The sequence below is a fragment of the Rhinolophus ferrumequinum genome, chromosome 25, assembly GCF_004115265.2.
Source record: "Rhinolophus ferrumequinum isolate MPI-CBG mRhiFer1 chromosome 25, mRhiFer1_v1.p, whole genome shotgun sequence".
In the NCBI taxonomy this organism is placed as follows: domain Eukaryota; kingdom Metazoa; phylum Chordata; class Mammalia; order Chiroptera; family Rhinolophidae; genus Rhinolophus; species Rhinolophus ferrumequinum.
In genome coordinates, this window is record NC_046308.1 from 6,043,239 (window position 1) to 6,069,516 (window position 26,278).

General features: G+C 35.6%; 1 protein-coding gene across 2 annotated transcripts in view; it reads left to right on the forward strand.

Moving 5' to 3' along the window:
* ATP2A2 (ATPase sarcoplasmic/endoplasmic reticulum Ca2+ transporting 2) overlaps positions 1 to 26,278 on the forward strand; it is a 49,555-nt gene that overhangs the window by 6,539 nt on the left and 16,738 nt on the right. For both annotated transcript variants that reach the window (XR_004422122.1, XM_033098366.1), the window contains exons 4-8: positions 2,096 to 2,200; positions 6,043 to 6,181; positions 22,380 to 22,460; positions 24,214 to 24,299; positions 25,463 to 25,927. Coding sequence is in view for 1 of the 2 variants with exons in the window: in XM_033098366.1 (XP_032954257.1) it covers positions 2,096 to 2,200; positions 6,043 to 6,181; positions 22,380 to 22,460; positions 24,214 to 24,299; positions 25,463 to 25,927 (876 nt within the window). In the remaining variant the exon portion in view is untranslated. The remainder of the gene's footprint in view (positions 1 to 2,095; positions 2,201 to 6,042; positions 6,182 to 22,379; positions 22,461 to 24,213; positions 24,300 to 25,462; positions 25,928 to 26,278) is intronic.

Consider the following 26,278-nt stretch of genomic DNA (forward strand, 5'->3'; position numbering starts at 1 on the left):
CCGTGAAGGATTGCATAATGTGATTTGAACATGATTGACTGGATTGGTTCTTACCAGTTAATGAAATATTGCCAATCTTCATTTTGGCCTACAGTATTTAATTCTTTGGTTTCAGTATTTATTTATGGTTTCAAAATAGACATTTTAAGAAGTATTCTGAGATTGGTTGTCAATTATACACAGGTTTAGCACCGTCCTTCTACCCTAAGAGATTTGCCCATTTGTTTCTCATCAAGCACTAATTAGTGTATCTGTAGATCTTTCAAATAACTATTAATGCCTGTGTTTCTTACACATAAACATTTAAAGTCATATTGGAAGGAAAGACTACTGCTTGTACAGATTAGGATTATTACATTGTTGATGAATACCACTTGTGCAAAGGAACTACACGATTCTTGAAAAGTAGAAGTTTGCTCTGATAGTCCTGTCATTGCTTGCCTTAGTCTTTTCTTTTGCTCCAGCCGTATGGGGAATTGCTTTAAGTTTGTTCCTCAAGCCTAGCTGCCAAGAGGGAAATTCATATCCGCTTTAACAAGGTGTGAAGCTTATCTTACAGTTGCTAATGCCTCACTGACCTTTTGGAAAGGTCCTAGTTACTCTTCAAGTTGAGCAATTTTTCTCCAAGAGCTAATTAAGTTTCTTATTTCTGATATGCTCTCCTTGGCAAATGTTTGGAAGGCTAGTATCAAAGCAGCTGTGATCTTGCATCTATCAAAATTTATAACTTCCTAGAGAAGTTTTCATTTTGGCATTAGGCCTGACTTTAACACCAGGAATGCCCTGTTGAAAGAAAGTTTGCAGCAACATTTATATTCATTCTGGTTTTCTGCCTGCCCTGGTTCACTAGCTGTCAGTGGTGGTTATCATCTATCAGGACATGGCCCTGGTGTCTCCTTATTTTTTTCCTGCTTAAATTGATATTTCTTAATTCGTCGTTGTCCTCTTTTATGTGGCAAAATTCATGTTGGACTTTGCCTTAGTCATCTTTCTGGTGGTTTGCTATTTGTGTAAAACTCACTTTATAGTATTCCACTAAGTACAGTCATAGTCAAATGGCTTCATTATTGCCATAAATGATATCTGACAATATTAAAAAGTATCAAAAACAGTGTTTTTATTGTTTACTAAGTAGATCTTTTAAAGAAAAGGTTTTATTGTGAAATATTCAAACATTTTAAGCAATGTTATAAAACATTGCAAATCTTACCTGCCAGGTTGAATCATTAAGATATGTTTCACATTCTTTTTGGATTTGCAGTTTTTCACAAAAAATTGGTTAAATTTTTAATCATTATTTTAAGAGTCATTGTATTGGATTCTCTCTTAACCACCGTAGAGTTGCTAAATTATGGTGAACACTGTGGCTCTCTTACAGCTTTTAAATCTTAACAAAGTTATGGTTGTGTGAGCTAGAAGTTAATTCTCTGCTCATTTTTCTTGGGGCAGTGTTCTGTGTCCAGTTGTAACATTTTTGGACGTATGTCATTTCTGAAATGCTGTCCTGCTATACTAGATGTCATATGGAGGATAACCTTCAAAATACTTCCTGATTATGGAACAACCTTGAAGTAATTCTGAGCCAACCTTCAGTAATACCACTGAAAATAAGTGGGACATTAGCAGTTTAAAATTTTGAGTCAATGATCATTATTTTTAGTATGAATTTATGCTAAATAGGATATTATTTGATATGAATATTACCCAAGTCAACAAAGTGTTGATTGCCTTTTACTTTAACAAAATCAAGAATTTAAGTTTTATTTCTTTTAAATATGTACATATAAAACGAATGGGGTTTATTTCCCAAAAAATATTTTATTTGGATTTTAAAACAGAATTATTAAATGAAAATATAAATAAGCCCTTAAGGATATTATTAAGAAGTTGTGTAGTTTTGATTCTCAAGAATTACTTTGAACAATATATAAGCTGGTTGTTTTTGCCATTACATTTTGCCACCATTTATTTCTAGGGATAGTAAGGAAAGAGATTTTATATATCGTAATTTCTTTTGTGTCAGCCACTTTTGTTGTAAAGTGGCACTAAGCCTAAAAACACATTACAGTTCTAACACATGCCATTTCTCTTTCAGGTTTTGGCTTGGTTTGAAGAAGGTGAAGAAACAATTACAGCCTTTGTAGAACCCTTTGTAATTTTACTTATATTAGTAGCCAATGCAATTGTGGGTGTATGGCAGGTAAGCAAAAATTCCTGCACTGCTACATTTTAGTAATTTACATAACTTAAACTGTATTAATCTTTTGTTATCTGTTTTTCCTGATGTGTTAACTAAAGATACCTCTGTGGAATGTCTATATGTTTTTTTCTTTTGTCCATTAGTTTATTTAATGGCAAAATTTTAAACCTTTCATGCATATATGTTTTACTTATGTCTGTATGAATTGTCATCCTTCATGGTAGTATGGGGTTAAGAAAAATGGATGAGAAAAGCTACTTAAGGGAAACCAGAAAATTTGAGAACCAATATCTGTCTTTATATTTCCTAGCTGCTTCCTATGAAAAACTTAATAACCTCAATGCCATTTTTATTTTTCCTGGATTTTGAGTGTCTGTATGTGTGTTTAGCTGTAAAAATTGTTTAAATCCTAGATTGTTTTCCTTTTAGCGCACACTTTTGCCTTTTTTCCTTCAGCTGCCCAGGCCTTGCTTACTCACAGAATGGAAGCTAGTTTTACTTCAGAAACAAAATAGGATTTTTTCCCCCCACTCCCCACCCCCCAATCACATAATTGTTCTTCTGCATGTGTCTAGTTGGAGGACTTTAACTTTAACTTTTCTAGGACTGTTGATCTGCTTGATTTTTTTTTTTATATGTGTCTTTTAACAGACTTGAGACTAATATTTCAAATTCATTTTCAGTATTGATCTTTGAGGTTTGGGTTTTTTTTTATAAATTTTATTGGGGAATGTTGGGGAACAGTGTGCCTCTCCAGGGCCCATCAGCTCCAAGTAGTTGTCCTTCAATCTAGTTGTGGGGGCGCAGCCCACCAGCCCATGTGGGAATCGAACCGGCAACCCTGCGCTCCAGAGTCGCGCTCCAGCCAACTGAGCCACTAGGCCGACCCGATCTTTTAGGGTTTTGATGATTAGTTATCCCTTTGAGGACAAAAATAGAATGCTTCTATCATTCTTAAATTATAAACTTCTGATCTTATTAATAAACAAGATCTTTATGTGATGGGCTCATAGAAAGATGGCCTACTTAGAAATTTTTAATTATGCTATATTCCTCTTACTTTGATTTTTTTCCTTAAAAAAAAAAAGTTTACATTTAAGTAGAAATGATCCTCTGCAAATAATTTAGGCAAAAGAAAGAATACACCGTATTAGATTGTTCTTCTCAAGCTGGTAATAAGTATTTTTATTAAATAATGTATGCCGGTTATGTGGTAGATACTTCATGTACTTTCCCATTTCATCCTTACAGTGTGATCTTAGAATGTAGATCATATTCCCATTTGAAGATGTGATGTTGAAATTCAGAGTGGTTAAGTGACTTATCAAATGCCATATAAATAGTACATAGAGTATCTGGGATTTGAATCCAGGCCCAGGCTTATATGAATTCCAAAGTAAAATTTTACAGCAGTTTTCATAGGAATTTTATATTTGTCTTAGTTTAAAAAAAAGAATAACATTCTTAGGTATCAGTCCCATTTACACAGTTTACAGAATGGTATGTACAATACTGGAGGGTTCTTGCCTTCTGGAAGTAAGGAAAATTATTATAATGTAGGGTAGTATTGGGAGGTGGAGGGTGGGCACATATTTCTGACCAGTGACATTAAGGAAGGTTTCTTAAAGGGGGTGACAATCTGGGAACTTTTGAGAAACTATTGAGAGTTTGTGGGTGGAATCTGGGGAGACTATTCCAGAGAGGGAGTAGCATGAGCAGAAAGGTACAAGTATGTTTGAAGAATGACACTTAGACCAATTTGGGTTTGAGTGGAGGAGGTAGGAGTTGTAATATTTTAGAGCAAAGAAGGTCCTCTAAATTATCCTCTTATTTGTAGTAAGTTAGGTATACCGAGGGTACCAAAAAAATGTATACAGGTGGACACTTTGGTCAACGTTGCTCGAGCAGTAGTTCGCCGTCATCAGAAGTGTCTGGATGCTGATGGGAACCACTGTGAGCACCTCTTGTAATTGCAGAAGTCAAACATGACTCGTATTCATCTTGTGTTACCAGTGTATATTGAGTATTACAATTTTAATACAGTTTTTTTTTAATGTGTGTACATTTTTGGGTACCCTCTGTATTTGTATTTCCCCAAATTGACCTGTTTTTGATGTAACCTATTTAAATTTGTGATCATGAACTTCCCTTTCCCACTTCTTATGCTCTAAGTATTTATTTTGATAGTTTGAGTTGGGGGCTTTTTACGTGATTTTAATTGGCATCTTTGTCCTTGGCTCTGAGTAACTTATCTTGAAGTTTATGCTTCTAATTTAAATGTACCATTGCTAGTTTTTAATAGGAGCAAAATATAGTGCTCCTGGGATGTGTCCCTAACCTTGAGCAATCCAGTTAAACTCTACTTGACATGATCTTGATGAAGGAGTAAAAGAAGTAAAGCTGCCACAATTCATAAATTGGGGTGGGGTGGGGGGGTTTGTGGAAAAAATAGTTTCAAATTTGATTGCAATAGAATTCTGAGCATTGTTGCTATTCATTCTACAGTATCAGTAACATTTGAACTTAACCTGAAGGACCTTTTAGCAGTGACATTAATTAGGGTTAAATATTCTAATATTTCTGTTAATTATAAGGTGATACAGATATACTCATTCTTTAAGCAGATCTGATATGGGATTGAAACTATTTTTATTATGAATTTCCAAAATTTAAGGTTTCCTATGCATTTTCAGGATGCATACATAAAAAGTGAGACACACATATCATTAGCTTTTAGTTTTGTGTCATCTAAATTCTCAGGTTTAAGGATTTTTCACAACAGACTATAATTCTTACAGCAAGGTAAAAAATGATATAGCATGGGATTGAGCATAAATTCTATCCAAGTAAAGGTTAAACTGAAGAGCTTGAGATCGGAGGGCCAAAATGTGAGAGAAATGAAAGAATCCTTTCCTTTTCCATTGAGTAACCACACCTGGGATGCGCTCTGTAGACTTGCTTCTTCTAATTACTTTCTAAAAGGAGAAAAGCTAAATTCAGCACACAAGCTTTTCTTTTTTTTAACCCCCTAAAGGGACTGTCCTGTACTTTTTTTTTTCCCCCCCTTCAACATGACTCATTTTGATTCTACATCTTTCATCTTGAAATTAGGAAAACTGGGTGACTAAGTCTTGATATGTTCATATATAACATTATGGTAAATACGGTATGTGACTAGCAGTGCTAGCTATTATGATGAGATTTCAGCCATTTATTGGCCTTTACCACTGGAAAGAGATTGCTTAGAATTGGTGGGACATAACTTAATTTTCTTAATTCATCACTCATGGCACTTACTGTGTGCCAAAACACAGTCTAAGCATTTTACATAAAACGTGTAAATCCTTACAGCCCTTGAGGTAGGTACTATAAGATCCTGGTTTTGTAGGCAGTAGTAAACCTGTGTGTTGCATAACTCATCCACAGTCACATAGCTATTAAGTGGAAAAGTCTGATTGAACCCAGGCAGTCAAGCCCCAGACCATCACTTTTCTTGTGAAACAGGATCCATTTAAATAGTGTAGGTATATGTGCTGGCTGCGAGGGCCGCGTTTCAGTGTGCTTAGGTACGGCTGACTTAATAACTGCTTTTCCCCATTATAATTTTATCCTTTTATGCTTCTTAGGGGGCTTATTTTTTTCGTTTTTACACAAAATCATAAGGGCCTAGCATTTTTCACCTTGAAATGTGAATTGTTCACTACAAGTGTCATTAATGTACTTGTGTCTTTTTTTCTAAGTTTAGATTAGAACTCTAAAATTTGATTGCTTGGACTTCTAGAAGTATTGGAGTGGGAGGCATGTGTCTACTACTTTTATCTTCTGTTCTTTTGTTTTTACAGGAAAGAAATGCTGAAAATGCAATCGAAGCCCTTAAGGAGTATGAGCCTGAAATGGGCAAAGTGTATCGACAGGACAGAAAGAGTGTACAACGGATTAAAGCTAAAGACATTGTTCCTGGTGATATTGTAGAAATTGCTGGTGAGTTGAGTCTGTCATTTTTGTTTTTTTCTAGATTGTATATCTGAATGCAGTCTTTTTCTCAAAGCTCACAATTAAGTGTTTTAAAAATTATACTCGTATCAATTTTAGTTTTCTCCAAACAAATCAGGTTTTCTATAAAATTACTTAAAAGTGTTTTGGCATCTCCCTTCATGTTGTTAAGGTTTTGTTTTCTTTTAAACAAGGTGTTTTGAATTATTATGCTTATTTTGTTACATTGTAGAACACTAGCACTAGTGATATAATGAACTTAACCTTGATTTGACAATTAGTTGTAGTGCAGTTAGAATACTTGTCAATGACTAAGTTAAAGTTTTTTCTGTTTTTGTTCTTGGCACAAATGTTAAGACATACTTGCAACTATCAAACTAAGTTGACAGGTAAGGGTAATTTCATGACTTTGAAAGCTGTGCTTAAAAATACTTTACATTCCACTGAGCCAGGGGTCTTAGCCTGGGCTCTGCAGGTGGCCTTCAAAAAGTTTGTGAAGCCACTGCGAGGCCAGAGCTCTCCAAAAATCTCAAAAGGGTCCATATCCTCATTGCTCTAAATCAGTGCCATGTTTTCAAATAGCCTCTAATGCCCCTGTAACCAGTCAGAACAGCCTGGTCTTTTTGCTGGAGAGTCATTACATTGGATTATTCAGATCATCGTGGTTTTCCACACCCTTCAGAGCTCAGAATACTTGTTACTAGTTTTTGTTTTGTTTTGCTTTTTAAAATTGACTCATAGTGACTCTTTTATACTGACTTGTGGGAAAGGTGTGCTTTGTCTTTATTGTCTTACTCCTTTTAATAAAGAATTCAAAGAGCTGCATCTCTTGACCTGTGGTATAAATACAGTTTGGGCCTCTGAAAGGAAATTGCTTTGTCATAGGTATTCTTTCATCCATAATTTGTCATTCTTAATCCAGAAAAAGAAGAGTGTTGCTTATGTACCAGTATGTTGATTACTTAGGACTGCAAAGTGTGTGTGTAAATGACATAATAGCTTACTTAATAGTGTAATAAAAGAACCCAGAAAGAAGTGTTTTGGCCATTGGCTTTTTAAAATTTATTTTGACATAATTGCAGACTTAAAAGTTGCAAGAATAGTAAGAGAGTTCCCATGTAGACTTTACCCAGATTCTCCAAATGTTAACATGACGTGCATTGTCCTCTTTCAGTCTCAGATGTTTTTGTCTGAACTATTTGAGAGTAAGTTGTAGGCACACTGCCCCTTTACTCTTAAATACCTGAGTGTTTATTTTATAAAATTGAGGGCATTCTCTTAATATGACTTCAGTACAATTATCAAAATCAGGAAATTGATACAGTACTATTAGCTAATCTACAGACTTTATTCAGATTTTACCATTCATCACAATGGATAGCAAAAATGTGAGGTGGGGAATTCTGGCAGTGATGTAGAAAATAGGTCAGAATGGGTGGGGTAGGCTGGAGATATGCTATTTTGATAGTCTAGACAAGAGGTAATGAGGGCAAGAGATAACGAGGGCAGAAGCATTATAAATAACAAGGGGAAGATTCTGAGTTTATGAATAGTGGATCTTATGCAGGGGTGCATGTCAGAATCATCTGGGGCCACTCTTTCAAAGTTTTTACCAGTCTCAACCCAAAATATTAACTCTCAGTCTCCTTTGGCATGAAATTATGGTCAAGTATGGTTGAAAAGTGAGCCTCAGATTTAGATGTAAAGCAACGGGTTTTGGTAACTGAGTGGATACAGGGGTAGAATGTAGAATGAAGGATACTGGCAGGATTTCTAGTTTAGGTGACAGGGTGGTGATGATGCTAATATAGTAACTGAGGAAGGAAACATTGGAGGAAGATAGTTTGTCATTTTAAAATATATACGCAGTATGTGCAGTTGCAGATAACATCTGCACATAAATTTGACTTTGTGTTTTCCATTTCTCCAGCTTAATCTGGTAATATGCTCTTCAGCCTCTCAAATTAAGAATATTTTAAGAATTTTATGCTAGTTAGGCGATTTCAGTGTATTGAGTCTATTTGAAAACAGAAATGATCCCCAAAGCGTTTATTAGTTTGCATCAGTAGATGGCAGTGGTAAACAGCGTCAGAGGAAACTAACCTGGATCCTCAATGCATCTTCCCTTTTGAAGAAAAAAACTAAGGCCAGCTTCTGTTCAACAGTGGTGGTTTTGAGTTTTCTTTTCCTCTGAATCCTGGTTCCTTTCAGTCTTCTCATCTCAGTAAGTCACTCTAACCACCTAGTTAACTGAGAGAAACTTGGGAGTCATCTTGATTCTTCCCTCCCTTGTTCTCTGTCTCTAAGACCAGTTGGTTCTATCTCCAAAACACCCACATTTGTGAACTTCTGTTTCCTCAGCCCCACCATCACCTTATACTGGTGCTGTCATTGTGTCCTAACTTGGATCTGGCTTCCTTTGTTGTCTTTTTTCAGTCAATTCTCCACACAGCCAGAGTGGTTTTCTAAAGGTCATGTTGTTTATTCCCCTGCTAAAAACTTGCAGTGGTTTCCCGATTGCACCTAAAATATCAAATTCTCTCTTTTCCTTAAAGACCTTGCATTGTGAGGCTCCTGCTTGCTTCTATGATTTCATCTTCTTTTATTCCCTATGCTCTAGCATACAGGACTCTTTGTTCAGTTTTTAATACCATTAAACTGTCCTGGTTTTGGCAGGGAGGTTAGTCAAATTTTATATAATGTATTTGCCCAGTGCACAGATCGCAGTGGCAAAGCTTGGTTATTAACTGTGATCTACCTGACTTTTCTTGCCTGCTGTGAAGTTCCATTCCCTATGTGTAGTGTTTTGTATGTTGCATTTGATAGTTTAGGAAAGACAAATAATGATTGATCCATACTGTGTGTGACCTAAACTTTCCAGTCTTCTGGAGTACACCTTATTTTATTTGCTTATATTGTGGTTAATATGCATAATAAAAAGCTTACCTTTTCAATCATTTTTAAGTATACAGTTCCATGGCATTAAATACATTCACATTGTTGGGCGACCATCACTACCATTCATCTCCAGAACTTTTTTATCCCAAACTGTAATTCTGTCCCCATCAAACAGTAGTTTCCCCTTTACCCACTTCCTTTAGCTTCTGGCAACCACTCCCTTTCTTTCAATATTCAAAAACCAGTGAGTTTAATATTGAAAGATGAGTTTATATCCCTCATCTGACTGCTAGTAGTATGCTTACTACTAACAGCAGTTATTCTAAGGAATACTCACAGTTAAACCTGGCATTCTGCTTTCACCTGTTTCTGAATCCTTTTGTGGAGCGTGCTAACAGGTCCTGACAGTTAACACTTTTTGCCCTCCCACTCTTCCCCCCTGTATACTAATTGCTAAAAGCATATGCAGTGCTTGGACGTTGGGCTCTTGTGTACTACTATTCTTGAATTTGAACCATTCTGAGGGATACAGAACAGAGGTTCTACCTAGTTTTAGATAGAAACACTTTGTTATTAAACACTACCATCATCCCACTAGGCAGTGAGCTCTTGAAGGGCAGACCGGTGTCATACTGACCGTTATAGTCTTGCTGAGCATGTAATAGCTCTCAGTGAATAGTAAATGAAACCTGAAATCAGAAGGATGGGGTAGATTCAGGTAATGTAAATATGCTTATTTTGCAACTTCTGTGCAGAACAGATAATTTGAAGTCTGTATGCATGCGTTTGCTAAATGCTAAGCCTAGAGAGTGTGCAGGTAATGGAATAAACTTGCAAGTGCTTGGTTTTTAACCATCAACCTCTCTATAGACGTGTACTGTTATTCACATTTTACAGTTGAAGAAACTGAATCTTTGTGGTTTATTGCCTCTGTTTTCAACTGCAGTTAATTTGCTAGAGAATATACAGTATACTTAGTAAATGTATACATAGCATATGTATTAGTCATATTTCAATTTGTTGGAGGCCCAAAGTCAATTATTTTTAAACATATAATTCACATGCCATACATTAATTCTTTTGAAGTATATAATTAAGTGGGTTTTAGTACATTCAGAGTTGTTTTATCATCATTACTATCTAATTTCAGAACATTATCATCCCCTGAAAAAGAAACTCCGTACCCATTAGCAGTCACTTCCCTGCCCTCCTTTTCCTAATCCCTGGCAACCACAGTTTACTTTGTTTTTATGGATTTGCCTATTTCAGACAATGCATATAAATGGAATCGTACAATATATTGCCTTTTAAGACTGGCTTCTTTCACTTAGCATATTGTTTTCAGGGTTCATCCACATTGGAGCATGTATCATATTTTTCATTCATCTGTATATTTCATTCCTTTTTACGGCTGAATAATCCATTATTTTGATGTCCTACATGTTATCCATTCATCAGCTCATGGACATTTGGGTTTTTCCTTTTTGGCTATTATGTATAATGGTACTATGAACATTTGTATGTAAGTTTTTGTGTGAACATATGCTTTCACTCTCTTAAGTATGTACCTAGGCATGGAATTGTTGGGGGATATGGCGATTCTATGTTTAACATTTTGAGGAACTTCCAAACTGTTTCCCAAAATGGTTGCATCATTTTACATTCTCACCAGCAATTTATGCAGGCCCCAATTTTTTTACATCCTTGTTAACATTTGTTAATTGTCTTTTTTTTTTTTTAATTTTAGCCATGAAGCGGTATCTCTTGATTTTGATTTAAACTTCCCTAATTTCCTAATGATATTGAGCATCTTTTCATGTGCTTATTTTCCATTACGTGTTGTGTTTGTAGAAATGTCTATTCAAATCCTTTTCCCATTTTAATTGGCTTGTGTTTTGGGGGGAGAATTTGTCTTTTTAATATTGAGTTGTAAGAGTTCTTTCTGTATCCTGGCTTATCAGTTAATGATTTGCAAAAAATTTTCCCCCATTTTGTAGGTTTTCTTTTTACTTTCTTGATGCTGTCCTTTGTAGCATGAAAGTTTTAATTTTGATAAAGTCTCGTTTTTCTGTTTTTTTCTTTTGTTGCTTTTCTTTTGTTGTTTTTGGTGTCACATCTAAGACGTAAGAAACTGTTGTCTAATCTGAGGTGACAAAGATTTTGTATATGGCGTGAGATAGAGGTCCAGATTCATTCTCTTGCATTTGGATATCCAGTTGTCTCAGCACCATTTGTCGATAAGACTTTATTGAATCGTCATGGCACCTTGTCAACAGTCAATTTGACTACATTTTCCAATACAAGTTAACTATTATTCTATTAATCTATATATCTGTCCTCATGCCAGTACCATGCTGTCTTGATTACTGTAGCTTTGTAGTGAGTTTTGATATCATTAAGTTTGAGGCCTCCAGCTTTGTTGTTTTTCCAGATTTTTAATATTCTGGATCCCTTGCATTTTCATATAAATTTTAAGATTAGCTCATTAATTTCTACCAAAAAAAGCCTGCTGGAATTTTGATAACAATTATGTTGATTCTATAGATAAATTTGGGGGATATGGCCATCATAACTTAATAAAATCTTCCAGTTCATGACCATGGAGTGTCTTTCTGTGTATTTAGGTTTTTCATTTCTTTTAACACTGTTGTTTTCAGTGTACAGGTACTTCTTTTGTTAAGTTTATTTTGTTATTTGTCTTGTACTTCTTTTGTTAAGTTTATCCCTAAATATTTTATTGGTTGGTTTGTTTGTTTGGAAGCTATTTGTAATTGGACCTGTTTTCGTATTATCATTTTCAGATTGTACATTGCTATATACAAAAATACAATTGGTTTTTGTATATTGAGCTTGTACCTTGCAATCTTGCATGGACTCTAATTATTAGTTCTAATAGTTTTTCAGGGGGTCCTTAAGATTTTCTTTATATAAGTTCATGTCATCTGCAAACAGAAATGTTTTTATCTTTCCAATCTGGATGCCTTTTGTTTCTTTCTTGTCTAATTGCCCTGCCTAGCATCTCTGGTAGAATGTTGAATAGAAGTAGCAAGAGTAGACATCCTCGTGTTGTTCCTGATCGTAGTGGGAAAACATCCAGTCTTCTACCACGAAGTACAATGTTAGCTGTGGGTTTCATAGATACCCTTTATCATGTTGAGGAAACCTGGTCACAATTTTAATTTTTAGGTTGTCAGTATACTCTTGTTTGGTCGTTTTGGTGACTTCTTGTGGTGACTGTATATTTATATCCAAATTAGAAGTGATGGTTTTGCTGGATTACTAGGACTGGTGGGTCATTGAATTGGGTAAGATGTAATCCTAAGGCATTTACAGTGAATTATATTTGGAAAAATACCGGGGATGCCCAAAAAAATGTATACATTTTAAGAGATGTTTTCTATGCTTTATTTTTTGAAGTTGAATTGAATTATGGTAACAATGTGTAGTATGATGTTCACTCAGAAGATGGCATTAATCAAATACATGCTAGCATCATTCATTGTATTACAATTGTAATACAGTTTTTTCCTTAAAATGTGTGTACATATTTTTGGTACCCTCTGTATATTGTGACTGCTTATCCTGGGCACAAATAGGTGTTTATTAAGACTTTTAAGACTATACATGTTGAGGCTTCTTAACTTCTACTTGTATTAGGATTGGTAATCTAATTGACTTTGCAATTTGGCATTTAGCTCCATAATTCAGTTCTGTGAAACTATAGAAAAAAAACTTCTAAATGTAGATCTAAATTATTTCTTGTCAAAGTCTTATTCTCTATGTAGTGTAACGGGATAAATGGCATGAATTGTGCTTTTAGACGTAACTTTTATAATTTTATTTAAGTTCTGAAATTGAGTATGTTGTGTTCTTTCTGATGAACTCAAAAACTGGAGAATATTGTGAACTCTTGAAGATGAAAGCAACTATGGAATGCTTTGTTGATACTTGCAGAAATAGACCTTTTTGTAGTGAATTTTGGATGTATGGATCATCTCTTAACTTCAGGTTGTAAAGTTCTTTTGGAAGACACTTGATAAGGTGGTTCTGATAAGTTTTCTGGAGCTTAGACTGGAGTAAGTGGTTTTTTGAGGGGGAAATATAGGGAGTTAAGGAAATTGAATTTTAGATGTTGTTATACCAGCTAATAACCTTTCCAAGGAGACATTGTGTGAGCATGCATAACAAATGCTTAGGTAAACCTTAGAAGTATCTAGAATATAGGAGCCAAATAAAATTGATTTGGCAAGTAAAATTATGGAGCAAGTTACCTACATGTTCATCTTCTGAAGCCACAGTAATTTTGTATTTTCTTAATGCCAGGAAAATATTTCTGGATGGATGGAAACCATAGTAGTAAAACCAGGTATAATTTTATGAGAAATGAACATCAGTGTTTTAAAGCTTTCTGTGTGAGTTATCTGCTCATATTATCAAAGTAAATCACTCTTGTAATAGTCATGAAGGTCTTACATTTAGAATTTTGGGGATTTTAGTATTATATGCCCCGGGGGAGGGGGTTATTTATTGACTTCTCAAGGCCACTGTTTTTAGGATTGTTTAAAACAAACTTCATGTATCTTGGTAACCCAGGGTTGAGGAATAACACAAGTACATAAATGTCCTCAGTTGACTTCTGTCCTGTAGTATACTCTAGAGCAAATCATACTTTAATATTATGTAAGTGATAGAAATGGCACAAACTTAACATAGAATTGTATTTGCTTTGGCTTCTAAAGAAATTGGTTTTATAGTTCCTAAAATGAAAAGTAAGTATTCAGCAATAGTGCCAGCAATTTCAGGATTTATTCAATTAGAAATTAACTAATTCTTAATTAAACTTGATAATTATTTGAGGGAAAAAAAGTTTCACTTTTGATAGTCAACTTACAGTAAAGAAATTTAGTAACATGTATGAAGTGACCTTTCCAAGCAGTTGAGGAAAAGGAAAGACAAAGTTGTAAAATAGGAAAATGACTGATTCATGTAAGAACATGATTATCCTAACTTTGCATGACACTGGACACAAAGTGAATTAACCTGTACAGAATCGGATAATTGGAGTAGACTCTTAAGGAGCTTTCTGGGTCTAAAAGATGTTTGATTCAAATAATGTGGCCGCATCATTTGTTTATCTGGGCCATGAGTCCAGGTGGATTTCTTTTGTTTTTAGAAAAAAAGGATTTGAGCAGCCTGGCTGAACAGTCTGCGAACACTTAAACCGTACGTGCCGAGTTCTGTAACACAAATATGAGAGAAGTCAATTCTGTACTATAGAGCAGAGGGATTGGCAAACTTTTTTTTTTTGGTACAGGGCCACCTAGTAAATAATTTTGGCTTTGTGGGCCCCAAATAGTGTCTGTAGAAAAATCTTTTTTTTTTTTTTTAAACAAGACTTTAAAAATGTAAAAATCATTCTTGGCTCAAGGTTTGTTTTTAAGACAAACAAAAGCGGGCTTTCAGATTTGGCCAGCTGCTTAGAGCAATGTTTTTCTAACTTCATGTGCACAGGAATTTTGTTAAAAGTACAGATTTTGATTCTGTAGGTTTGGAGTGATGCCCGATTATTCTGCATTTCTACCAAGCTCCCAGGTGGACCCCATTTTGATAAGCAAAGCTCTAGAGCGATGATTCTTAATCATTTCTAAATCATAGCCCCGTTGAGAGTTAGTGAAATCTATAGACTCTCTCCCCAAAGATACATTCAAAATCTTGTATGTAATTTCAGGGGTTTCATTTGCCTTTCTCCCCAAAAATCCACCCCAAAATTATAGCTATTTGGATTTTAAAAAGGAAGTATACTATATGATCCCAGCAATTCCACTTCTGGGTATATATCCAAAGAAAACAAAATCACTATTCCAAAGAGATATGTCCATTGCAGCATTATTTACAATAGGAAATATTTACAAATGATAACAACCTAAGTGCCTGTCTATGAATGAATGGATAATATATGGCGTGTGTGTGTGTGTGTAAAATGGAATATTCAACCATAAAACGAAGGAAATCCTGCCATTTGTGACAACATTGATGGGCCTTGAGGGTACTATGGTAATTGAAATAAGTCAGAGAAAGACAAATACTGTTTGATCTCACTTATATGTAGAATCTTAAAAAGAAATACAAACTCACAGAATTTGGTGAAGGTGCAAAATTCCAGTTATAGGACATTGGTGGTATAGTGGTGAGCGTAGCTGCCTTCCAAAATTCCGGTTATAAGACGAGTATGTTCTAAGTGTGTAATGTACAGCATGATGACTATAGTTAATAATACTGAATTGTATATTTGACAGTTGCTTAGGGTAGATCTTGAAAGTTCTTATCAGAAGGGGAAGAAGTTGTAATTATTTGAGGTGATGAATATCAACTAATTGTAGTACAGTAATTCCTCACTTAATGTTGTGGATAGGTTCTTGGAAACTGCCACTTGAAGCAAAATGATGTAACAAAACCAGTTTTACCATAGGCTGATTGATACAAACAAGAGTTAAGTTCCTGAAGCATATTTCTGGTTACAAAAACATCACCGAACTTTTAAATAAAGACCCGAAACACTTCTAATATTAAACATTGAAATAAATACAAGCTACACATACATTTAAGAAAGATTAATAAAAACAAGTGAGATCATTATTTTTCAACCCTCTTATTCCAGTTGAGGGTTGCAGGGTGGCTGAAACCTATCCTGGCAGCTAAGGGTGCAAGGTGGGACTCAACCTTAGACAGGAGGCCCTTCCATCACAGGGAACAGGGCACGTCACACCCACCCACACCTACACCCACTCAGACTGGGCCAACGGAGACAGGCCAGATCACTTAACATGCACATCCGTGGGATCTAGGAGAAACCACAGTACCTGGAGAAAACCCACGCAGATATGGGGAGAACGTGAAAACTCCACACACAGAGTAGCCTGGCCAAAAATCTTTTTTTTTTTTTTCCTTATCGTTAAAACAAAACGATGTTGAAAGAAACAATGTCATTTGAGGACCTGCTTTAATCATTTTGCAATATATATATATATCAAATCATTATGTTGTACACCTTAAACTCATACAACATTATATGGTTGGTTTATATTTCAATAAAACAGGGGAAATGAAGTACAGTTAAATAGTGTAATTAAGTAAAATATTGTATGGTTAAGCAGTTTAAGTTTACATAGTGTTGCTGGAACATTGTTAGAGTAAACAGTTTTCACCTGTTCCTAAAATGATAACCATGAATCAGAGAAGCAGAAGCAAAGATGTATGGCCAAGTAAGGTGGTGAGCAGGTTTCTTCTCTTTTGCGTTTTCCTCCACATGGAGTTGTTTCACAGTGAGAAGAATGGGAGCAAAGGGCTCATTAGAGATGTAGATCTAAGCCATCTGTATCCAGATAACAGTAGAAATCATTATTTCAGTTCCTGTAAGTTATAGCTCTGTTTTACAAACAGGTGTAAGTTGTTAATCTTAAGAACTTGTATATAAGCAGAAGAGCCAATAGGCTAAAACAGAAATCAGTGTGAATGTGTTAGAAGCAGAGAGTTTTGATACCTCGGGCCCTTCATTCAGCTCTGTCAGCGTAGCTAACACCTTAAGAATCATGAGAAATGAGGAAGTTGGGAAGGTCTCCCCGACCAACAGATCACGATGGACCAGTTGATCTTGAAGCATGACCTGAATTTCGTGCAGCTGGCATTTCCTAATTTCCTGTAATCCCCTCCTCCCCGCTCCCCATGACTCAGTGGTAGTCACAGTACCAGTTAAGTGCCAGCCTTTCCATCATTGCCACTGTGAATAAGATTTTGAAAAACTTAGAAGAAACCACATGGTATGTATAGGGAATACATTTCCTAAGTGTTAACACAAAACCACCAGTGTCTTATTTGATTACGTAAAAATGTAGAACAAGGTTTATTTTGAAGATAGTGAAAGAATTTTGAAAAACAAAGTGCTTAGTGTTATCAGTGCTTATAAAAATACAAGATTGAAAATATGGGGAAATGGCAGGGATATAGATTTGGTGGAAGTATACATTTGTAGGAAAATTCTCCTATGAATCTATCCTCTAGAAGATGTTCACCATAGAACATTATAATAGGAATAATTAGAAATACCTAGATGGCCATGAAAATGGTGACTGATTTAGTCCGTACTATACATGAACAACTTTGTTTTCTGTGCCTCATTTTCCTCTTGTTTAAACTTGGAATGAAGATAATCACACCTTCCTAGAATTATGAAGAATAACCCATAAAGCCCTTGCAGCAGGTATAGAATAAGCATATTTGGTATAGAATAAGCATTCTCCAAATTTTAGTGGGCATTATTACTGTGCAGCTGTTAAGAAAGAATGAGAAAGGTAAGTATATACTAGTGTAAAAGGAGGTTTGTGATTTTTATTTTAATGAAGTTTTAACAAATGTTATCCATAGAAAAGGTTCTAGAAGATAAATACTGTTAACATTTTGATGTATTTTTGTTGGATGAGAGGAGTGAGAGATGGGTTTTCATCTTTTAAAAGCATCCTTTACTTTTGTAATAAAGAGAAATAACATTGGTGGGTATACCAGACATTTTGTGTACTCATACCTTGCTTAGTGATGGGCCGCCTCTGCAGCATCTGATGAGTGGTGGTCTTACACCTCTTGTAACTGGAAACTTGCCTCTTAGGATCAGCTATGCCATTTTTGGTAAGTTTTATTATGAAATATTCCTTGTAAGGAGTTAACATACTTGTATGGTCTATACATTAGTTTTTCGCTTTGGAGTCACGTAGAAGTCTGATTCGTCTTCCTATGATGGTTTGTTAGGTAGCTGAAGGTAAAGCCATCACACTTTTAGACCTGGAGGGGAACTTAACTGAATTCTGAGTTTGCAGCTTGTCCAGGATCATATGGCAGTTTGTGGTAGAACTGGGACTATGGACGGTGTGGTGTATCCTAAAATTTTTATTTCCAAATTAGTCTTAGTTCTTTCAGCTGTTCATGTAATTATTTTCCAGTCCTTTACCATCTTGATCGCTTTCTTTGTTGCCAAGAACTGAATGCAGTTAATGTAAATTGAGTCTGGTTGATACTCTAGACACTTTTCTTCTGCTCTTAACAGCCTAAGGATACTTCTTTGGTAACCTTACTTGCCCTACCAGCTAAAACCCAAGTCTTTCTCACATATGCCCTTTCTCCCTACATCTCTAATCCTCTACTAGCATACATGTTTTTTGTTTTTTATTTAAATGTAGAATTTAAACAACGATCACACTATTAAACCTCATTCAGCTCAACTGAGTCTCTTATCTCTTTGAATCATGATTTTTTCATTGTTCCTAGCTTGATAACATACTTCAACTTGATCATTGTCATGTCTCTGGTGCTTGTTTATTAAGGGAAACAATGTAAGTATGTACTTCATTTGACAGATATTTTATTTGGCTCCCACTATGTGCCAGCACAGTGCTTAGGGGCTAGGAAATCAGGGGTGACTGAGTGGCTGTGCCTTCAGGCAACTTTTGGTCTAGTGGAGAAGACACATCACACATGTAGTGTGTTGAGTTTTAGGAAAGGAAAGGACAGCTCTGTGGGCACATCATAAAGCATACCAACCCAACCTTATGGTTCATGGAAAGCCTTGCTATTTGGGGAAGGAGAAGAGGGAATGTGAAGACTCAGAAAGAACTCAGAGGAACTGAAGACGATTGTGTTTGAAGCTTGGAGGGGAGGGGAGAGTGGTAAGAAGTAAGCAGCAGTTGGGTCATGGAGGTGTGGTTAAGATACTAAACTTTATCTCAAGTCTAGTAGGAAGAAGCTATTGAGAGATTTTAAATAAGCGAATGGTATTACATTTGTGTTTTTAAAAGATTAGTCTTATCATAGATAATACTCCCCCCCCAAAAAAAAAAAAAAACACACACACAAACAGATTGGGAGTAAACGTAATATGCTATGGCAATTTGTAATGTTCCTTTCCTGCTCACCCTGAGGCCGGGACATAGTTTTGTAGGCAAGTAGGACTTCTCAAGTGAAGAATTTCATTCACTCTATCTATAAAATTTATGACTCAAATTGGAAAGAGTGAAAACGTTTGAGTCATAGTTAAATGTTTAAGTAATTTAGGTTAATTAATTCTATTATAGCTTTCATTTCCTAGGAGCCATTTAAACTCAAAAACAATAGTGGTATTTAGGAGGTAATTTCTGATCTTATGGTTTTATTCTGGAAAAGATTTTAATAACTCGGGTGGAATTTGCCACAATAAGTTAGATTTTTTCTTACATATAGCCAAATCATAAAAAGGCTTTTTCTAATGGTTTTAACCACCAGTATTTATTTTTGACATAATTGTAAATAATGTTCAAGTGTCATGGTTTATAAACACTCCTTCCTAGACCAAAAGCTTCCTTTCAGGTAAAGAAAGCTTGTGTTCAGTTCTAAAATGTGGCAAAGTACTAATTTCCTTTAATCTTTACTGGCAGCCTTGGTAACCTAGCATAAAGTATACGAGTTCATTGAGGATTTTGTACAGAGTGGAAATCTCTATTGTGATAGTAGGTTAAAGATCTAAGGATTTAAAGAGCCAAGAGCTGAATTGTAAAGTATCAAATGTTAAACAAATGGAAGGTAGTTTATAAAAGAATTTATTCTTTCATTACACTGCTGAACCCAAGAGACAAAAAAAAGTTTTGAGGGAAAAATTGCAGAGCATCTCCTTGGCAAGAGTAAGAATTTTCCACTACCACTTACCCTAAGGGCATTGACATGCCCCATCAGGAAAATAGTACTGGATGTAACCATCAGAACTGCACTGCCTGCTCCTCACACACAAGACCCTCTGTCTGAAATTCACAGAAGTCTTCAGACAAAGGAAAATTATGTCTTAGTTTGAAAAGTTATCGTTGAATCTTTACTTTCATGGATCTTTTACTTCCTTAGAAAACCTGCTTCCTAATAGATTCAAACCTAAATTGACTTAAGAAAGCATGAAGCAGAGTCACACAGCACGTTAAAGGAAGTCTTTCCTTAATTGAGGTTCCTTAGGCAAGATTCCTTTTACTTATTAACTTTAGTTTCCTGTCTAAAATGAAGACACATTCGTCAATATGATGTAAGGGTCCTTTTAACTAAGAGAATACTAGAATATGGCAGGTTTTAAAGACCAGTTTGGATTTATGCTTCTTTAGTACCTTTCTACAAAGAGATCAGTTTCTAATGGCATGAGAAATGTAAATGTAAAACTGTCGGTAGGTAGTACATTTCCCAAGTGTTAGGGGACTTTAGGTCTTGGCCTAGAACTGGCATACTTGGCACATAGTAACAGCACATAGTAACGGTTGGTTGTTCTAAATAAGCCCTTCACAGGATCTATAACCCGAATTATTATGCTTGTGTTTTTTTCCTTGTATTAATTTCTTAGTATGTTTGGAGAACTTTAAAATACAGATTCCTGGACCCCACTCCAAATGCATTGAACCACACTCTTGAAGAGCAGGTGCTGAGATTCTGTGGTTTATAAAAAGGCCCCCGGATCATCTTTTCTTTTAATTCCTAAGTATTTAATTGCCTCCCAAATAGAATGGCTGTTGTAGTATGGAAGAAAAATTGAGAATTTGAGGTCAGTTTTTAAGGGCTTCCCAGGTCATTTATTTCACTAGCATTTGACATTTGAGTCGTTTGGAATATTTGGCCAACAATTAAAGGTGTATCAATTTGCAATTTCTGTTAAGCAAAGAGATAACCTTCATGTAATTAAAATAGGCCTTTAGGGGAAAAGTAGCTGGTTTCTTTATAGTACCAGTATAAATATAATTTATACAATCTTGATTCCACCTTAAATTAATGGCTAGTATGTTGACTATGTTACACAAAAAAGAAATTTCACCTTGGTATTTATTGCCTTAAAAATACATTTTCCATCTATTTCAGATTCTCTGAGCTTCCACTTGAAACACAGCAAAATAAATGCCAAGCTACTATTTTTGGGTCCTGTTGTAGTTTATTCTCAATTTGAATATTAGATTTACTGGCCTAAAATGTGGCAGATATATGAGAGTATGAGCTAGGGCTTAGATATGAAATTGTTGAAGTAGAAAAAGGGATTAAAAATTGCAGTATAAAATGAAACATTCTGCGGCTTTGCGATGGCTGGTATAATGTTTAGCTGTGACAGTGCAGACGTGTGATGGGGCTTTAGACTGTGATGACCTCTGTGACACGTTAGAAATTTTCTGCTCCTGTAGGATCATGACGTAAATTGCTACAGACATCAAAGGAACATTTTAAAGTCAATTTTCCATTTAGTGTCATATGCTCATCATTAAACTTGTACTCTCTTCGTGTTCAAGGTCAAGGTCATGCAGGATAAAATTAATTAAGACAACCAGAAATAATAATACAGTGAAAAAATGTTTTTAAGTTGGTTTTAAATTTTCATCTTGATGGGCATTTTAGCTGTTGAAGGTCACTAAAGTTTAGGATATGGTTACTTTATAATATGAACAGAATTATATTAAAATGAAGGATTCTGGCTTACTCAGTCTGAATATTGCTGTTTGTTGCATAAGCATTTCAAGCAGCAGTTTAACCTCTACCTAATGTGTCCCTGCAGTCAAACGCAAGGCTGATCTTTGCCTCTTGAGATTATGTATTGGCAGTCTCTGTGCTGCCTCATGACCACGACTCCTCCCCTGGCTATAGGGTGGTTTTGTGAACCAGAGTTCACAGAGCAAGCTGTACTCACCCTGAATTTAAAAGCTCTGAAACGAAGAAAAGGCAGAACTAAATTGAAGGTTTAATAAATGAAATAAATCTACTTCTTGGACAGAATGGCTGTTTTGCCAGTTCTAATATAACCAGTGACAGAGTTACAATTCAGTGTGTAGTGTAAATCTGGAAAATGAAGATTTGACTTAATACCATACGCAGTTCTAGGGCTGTACTTACTCTCATTTTTAACTGTCCTTGTGTAAGACTATCAGAACTACTTCAGTTGCCTTTCAGAAAGTCAGGGAAAGCTATTGTACGTTGAGTTTTACTGTTCAGTTGCTTTGATACTGACGAGTACTCATTCAATATTTTGAACACGTATTTCAAGTCATGTCTTTCCAGCAAAAGAGTTAATATTACCCTTTTTGTCTTGGATAAGTTGATTGTCTTGCTTATTTTAACAGATTTTCATGTATTCTGTGCTATTTGTACACAGGCTATTTATTTTCTTTAAAAATCATGTTTTATTTAGAGACAAGTTCATTTCTATGTAACATGATTGCAAAAGTTGCTTATTTTAGCTGCCTTTTTTCTCCCCAATTAGTTGGTGACAAAGTTCCTGCTGATATAAGATTAACTTCCATCAAATCTACTACTCTAAGAGTCGACCAGTCAATTCTCACTGGTAAGTATTATGTATTGGAAGGATATTGAATTTCTGAAGCCTCTCTCAGATCCCATGCTAATAGAGTCAGCTCTTCTCCACTGTCCCTTTATGGTATCCCATCTTAATAGTCTCCAAGATAGTATTTCTTAATGCTTTCTCAATTAGGCTGTTTGCTAACATATGGGGTTTAAAGGTATTATTTAAATAAAAAAACAAAAAACGAACGAGCCTTTCATCTCATAAGGCCTCTATTTTTTAATTTTGTCAAAAATTAGTTTTCACCAAAATCACCATTATGTTTCTACTTTTTTTAAAAAAAAGATTACAAATTCCTTCATTAGCAGAGGTAATGATCTTAATAGTTGAAGTGTTGTCTATTTTGTGGAACGTGAATTAATTACTTATTTAGTTTCTTTTTCCAGGCAGGAAAAAAAGGCTCCAGAGCTGTAATCTTTTTCATTGGACAAATGCTAATCTTGCATCTAACATACTTTGCAATAATCAAATCTACAATTAACAAAAGTTAGCACCCCCAAAATGGGGAATGTTTCCTAAAGTTTGCACACTTAAGTTTGGGATTGTTTGGAACATTTTCCCATTTTTGTTTAATAAAGGCACAGACTAGGGTGGAGGGTTCATATTAACAGGAAATAAGGTGGTCCAAAGATTAACTTAAACACAATGCTAACCTGAATTAAATAGAGAGTAAGTATAAAATCCAGCGATTATCAAGATTTATCTGATTATCAGTTTTGAAAAGCAACTGATGTCATAGAGGTAGTGATGTAAGTAACCTGGGTTCCACATTTTTTGTTTCTTTATGAATAGCTTATCTACTAAAATCCTATTAGCAGCAACAAGCTGGCAGCTGATTAATCGGGTTGTATACATGAAATTCTCAGTGTGCCTACAGAAATAATTACCACTTTAAAACTTTTCATAGTTTCTTGAATATCATTTTTTTGTTTAATAATCATATTGTAGTTTTGACTAGATTGAAGAAGCAAATTCTTTTGTCAAATGTCAGTAGAGAAATTTTGCTACCTGACATTTGAATTACAATTGGAGCCATATTTCACATGACTCAGACCCCGATTTTATATTTCGTAAGTGCTGTTAAGTAAAGTTGAAACTAAATCCAGCAAGACATTGTGAAAGTTCTAAGAAGTAGTTCTTTATACCGTGTGCTTTAGTGCAATTGCTGATTGCTGTTTTTCAGCTTTGTTTTATTGACATAGAATGGTCTAGTTAGTACATGCAAATATTTCTAAAACAATATTTTCATCCCTCATCTTTGACAATTATTGAACAAGAACAGACTTCCCAGTGGGTGATCCTCATATTCATATAATGTATCTACAGCTTGTTCAGTTCACTAAAAATAAATACACTTTCACCTTTTTTAAAGTATTGAAAACGTGTGTGTATGTATAACGTGTGTATATAAAACAAATATATATATAGACGTATAGTCACAGTATTAGAGTATAAAATGGTACCTGAAAATAAACTAAATTTGAATAGTTACTCCAGAAAATAAAGGCTGGGATTTTACTTCAAAATTAAGTTCCTTTATTTTGAAATTGTATTGACTTTAATCCTGACATTGCTCTGAAATTGTTGTCTGTTTTACTCGTTTACCTCCTTTAAATGAATTGGGTTTTTTATCTTTTTTCCTGAGAGTGGTAGTGACATGAGTAGGTAAAGGTTCCCAGGTTCTCCATGTGGATTGCACAGATCTAACCATTCCTCTGTCTCACAACCTGCTTAGGTGAGTCTGTCTCTGTCATCAAGCACACTGACCCTGTTCCTGACCCGCGGGCTGTCAACCAAGATAAGAAGAACATGCTCTTTTCTGTAAGTACTTTATCAAATGCGTTTTAATTTGGAGACATTCTCTGCTTTTTAAGTCTATAGATGGCATTTTTTTCACTGTCTACCTTCCGTGATCAGACCTTAGAAAGTGTTGGCTATTATTCCAAAGGATAATCACAATCTTCGTGGCAGTGTCAGCTGTCAGAAATATCAGGAACATATAATGGTGGGATATTGTGACCTGGATGGCTTTTGTTTCAGTTGGCAAGTTTTTAAGGATTAAAATTAAAAGACCAGGTCATATACATCTGTAAACTATCTGTAAACATAGTAGGAAAGTAGATTTATTTGGAAAAGGCTTAGCCTATAAAGGATGGTTTCAAAATGATGTGGATGATATCTGTATGTGTTCACAATAAAAAAGTGTGTATTTTGAGAGAAAGCACATGTGACAGACTACTAATAATTGGTGAGTCTGGGTGAATAGTCAAGTGGATGTTCGTTCATTGTATATTTCAATTTTTCTGTTAAATTTTTTCAAAATAAAAAGTTGGGAAATTTATAGATTTTGCTTGTTCAGCATTTAAAATGATAGTTCAAGTGGTGGGCTTTTGTGGGGTGTTATGGGAGCCTAAACAGCCGTAGTGAGTAAAGTACTATAGAGTTACTATGAAAACAACGAAGCTATATCATTCCAATGCTAGGAATTAAAGTAGGGTGGGAAGAAAACTCTCATACTTGAGTTCATTTGTTTGGGAATGCCAGCGCTTGAGTGGAGGTCCTCAAGGTAGCCTGTGGTGCTGGTTGTCCTTATTACAGGTGATGAAAGTAGGGGATGTTGGGTTGGAGCCAGAGGTAGAAAATGCTTAGGGTTGAGAGCTGTATGGACTTTGAAAAAATTGAGAACACAGAGGGGTTAGAGCACTGCTTCAGCCCAAAGCTAGTCTGCAAGCCAGACTCTGTTGTGAATAGAGATTCCAGGGACGGGGGTCGGTGTAGAGCTGTAGCTCTGGGGAGAGTAGGTACCACATGAAATGAGCATCAGGGAGCGATGTACCACGCTGCCTGCATGAGTTACTGCTCATTATCAAAGTTGGATGGCTGGTTCTGTAGTCAGAATCCACACGAGTCTGAGTTTACTAGTCAATATTTAAGTTGGGTATGGTTTTAATCTTGTTACCAGTTCTCCTCTATTTCTGTCCTAGGGTACAAACATTGCTGCTGGCAAAGCCATGGGAGTGGTGGTGGCAACTGGAGTTAACACTGAAATTGGCAAGATCCGGGATGAAATGGTGGCAACGGAACAGGAGAGAACACCCCTCCAGCAAAAACTAGATGAGTTTGGGGAACAGCTTTCCAAAGTCATCTCCCTTATTTGTATTGCAGTCTGGATCATTAACATTGGGCATTTCAATGATCCAGTTCACGGAGGCTCCTGGATCAGAGGTGCTATTTACTATTTTAAAATTGCTGTGGCCCTAGCTGTAGCAGCCATTCCTGAAGGTCTGCCTGCTGTCATCACCACCTGCCTGGCTCTTGGAACTCGCAGAATGGCAAAGAAAAATGCCATTGTTCGAAGCCTCCCTTCCGTGGAAACCCTTGGTTGTACTTCTGTTATCTGCTCAGACAAGACTGGTACACTTACAACAAACCAGATGTCAGTCTGCAGGGTAAGTGGGAGTAATTTAAGAATTGATCCTGTTGGTTGTTGATTCATCCTAATAATATGCACTCATGCCATCAAAACCTTTGATTTATAATTTGATACCTTTTTAGGTGCTTTAAACAGATTGGGTTGCCTGTGTAGCCTGAGCCCAAGGTAATTTCTAATACTTCAGAGGAATTAATCATTTAATTCCTAAAACTGTTTTGTGAAATAAAGGATATCTGTATGGCTGATGTACTTGTATTGGGGAAATAATTATAGGCAGCCTGTAAATGTTAGATCTAGGCTCCCTTTATTTCCCTGCTCCTCTGTCTCCAAGCGCATGTATGTTAACCATGTATGTTAACCGACAAGC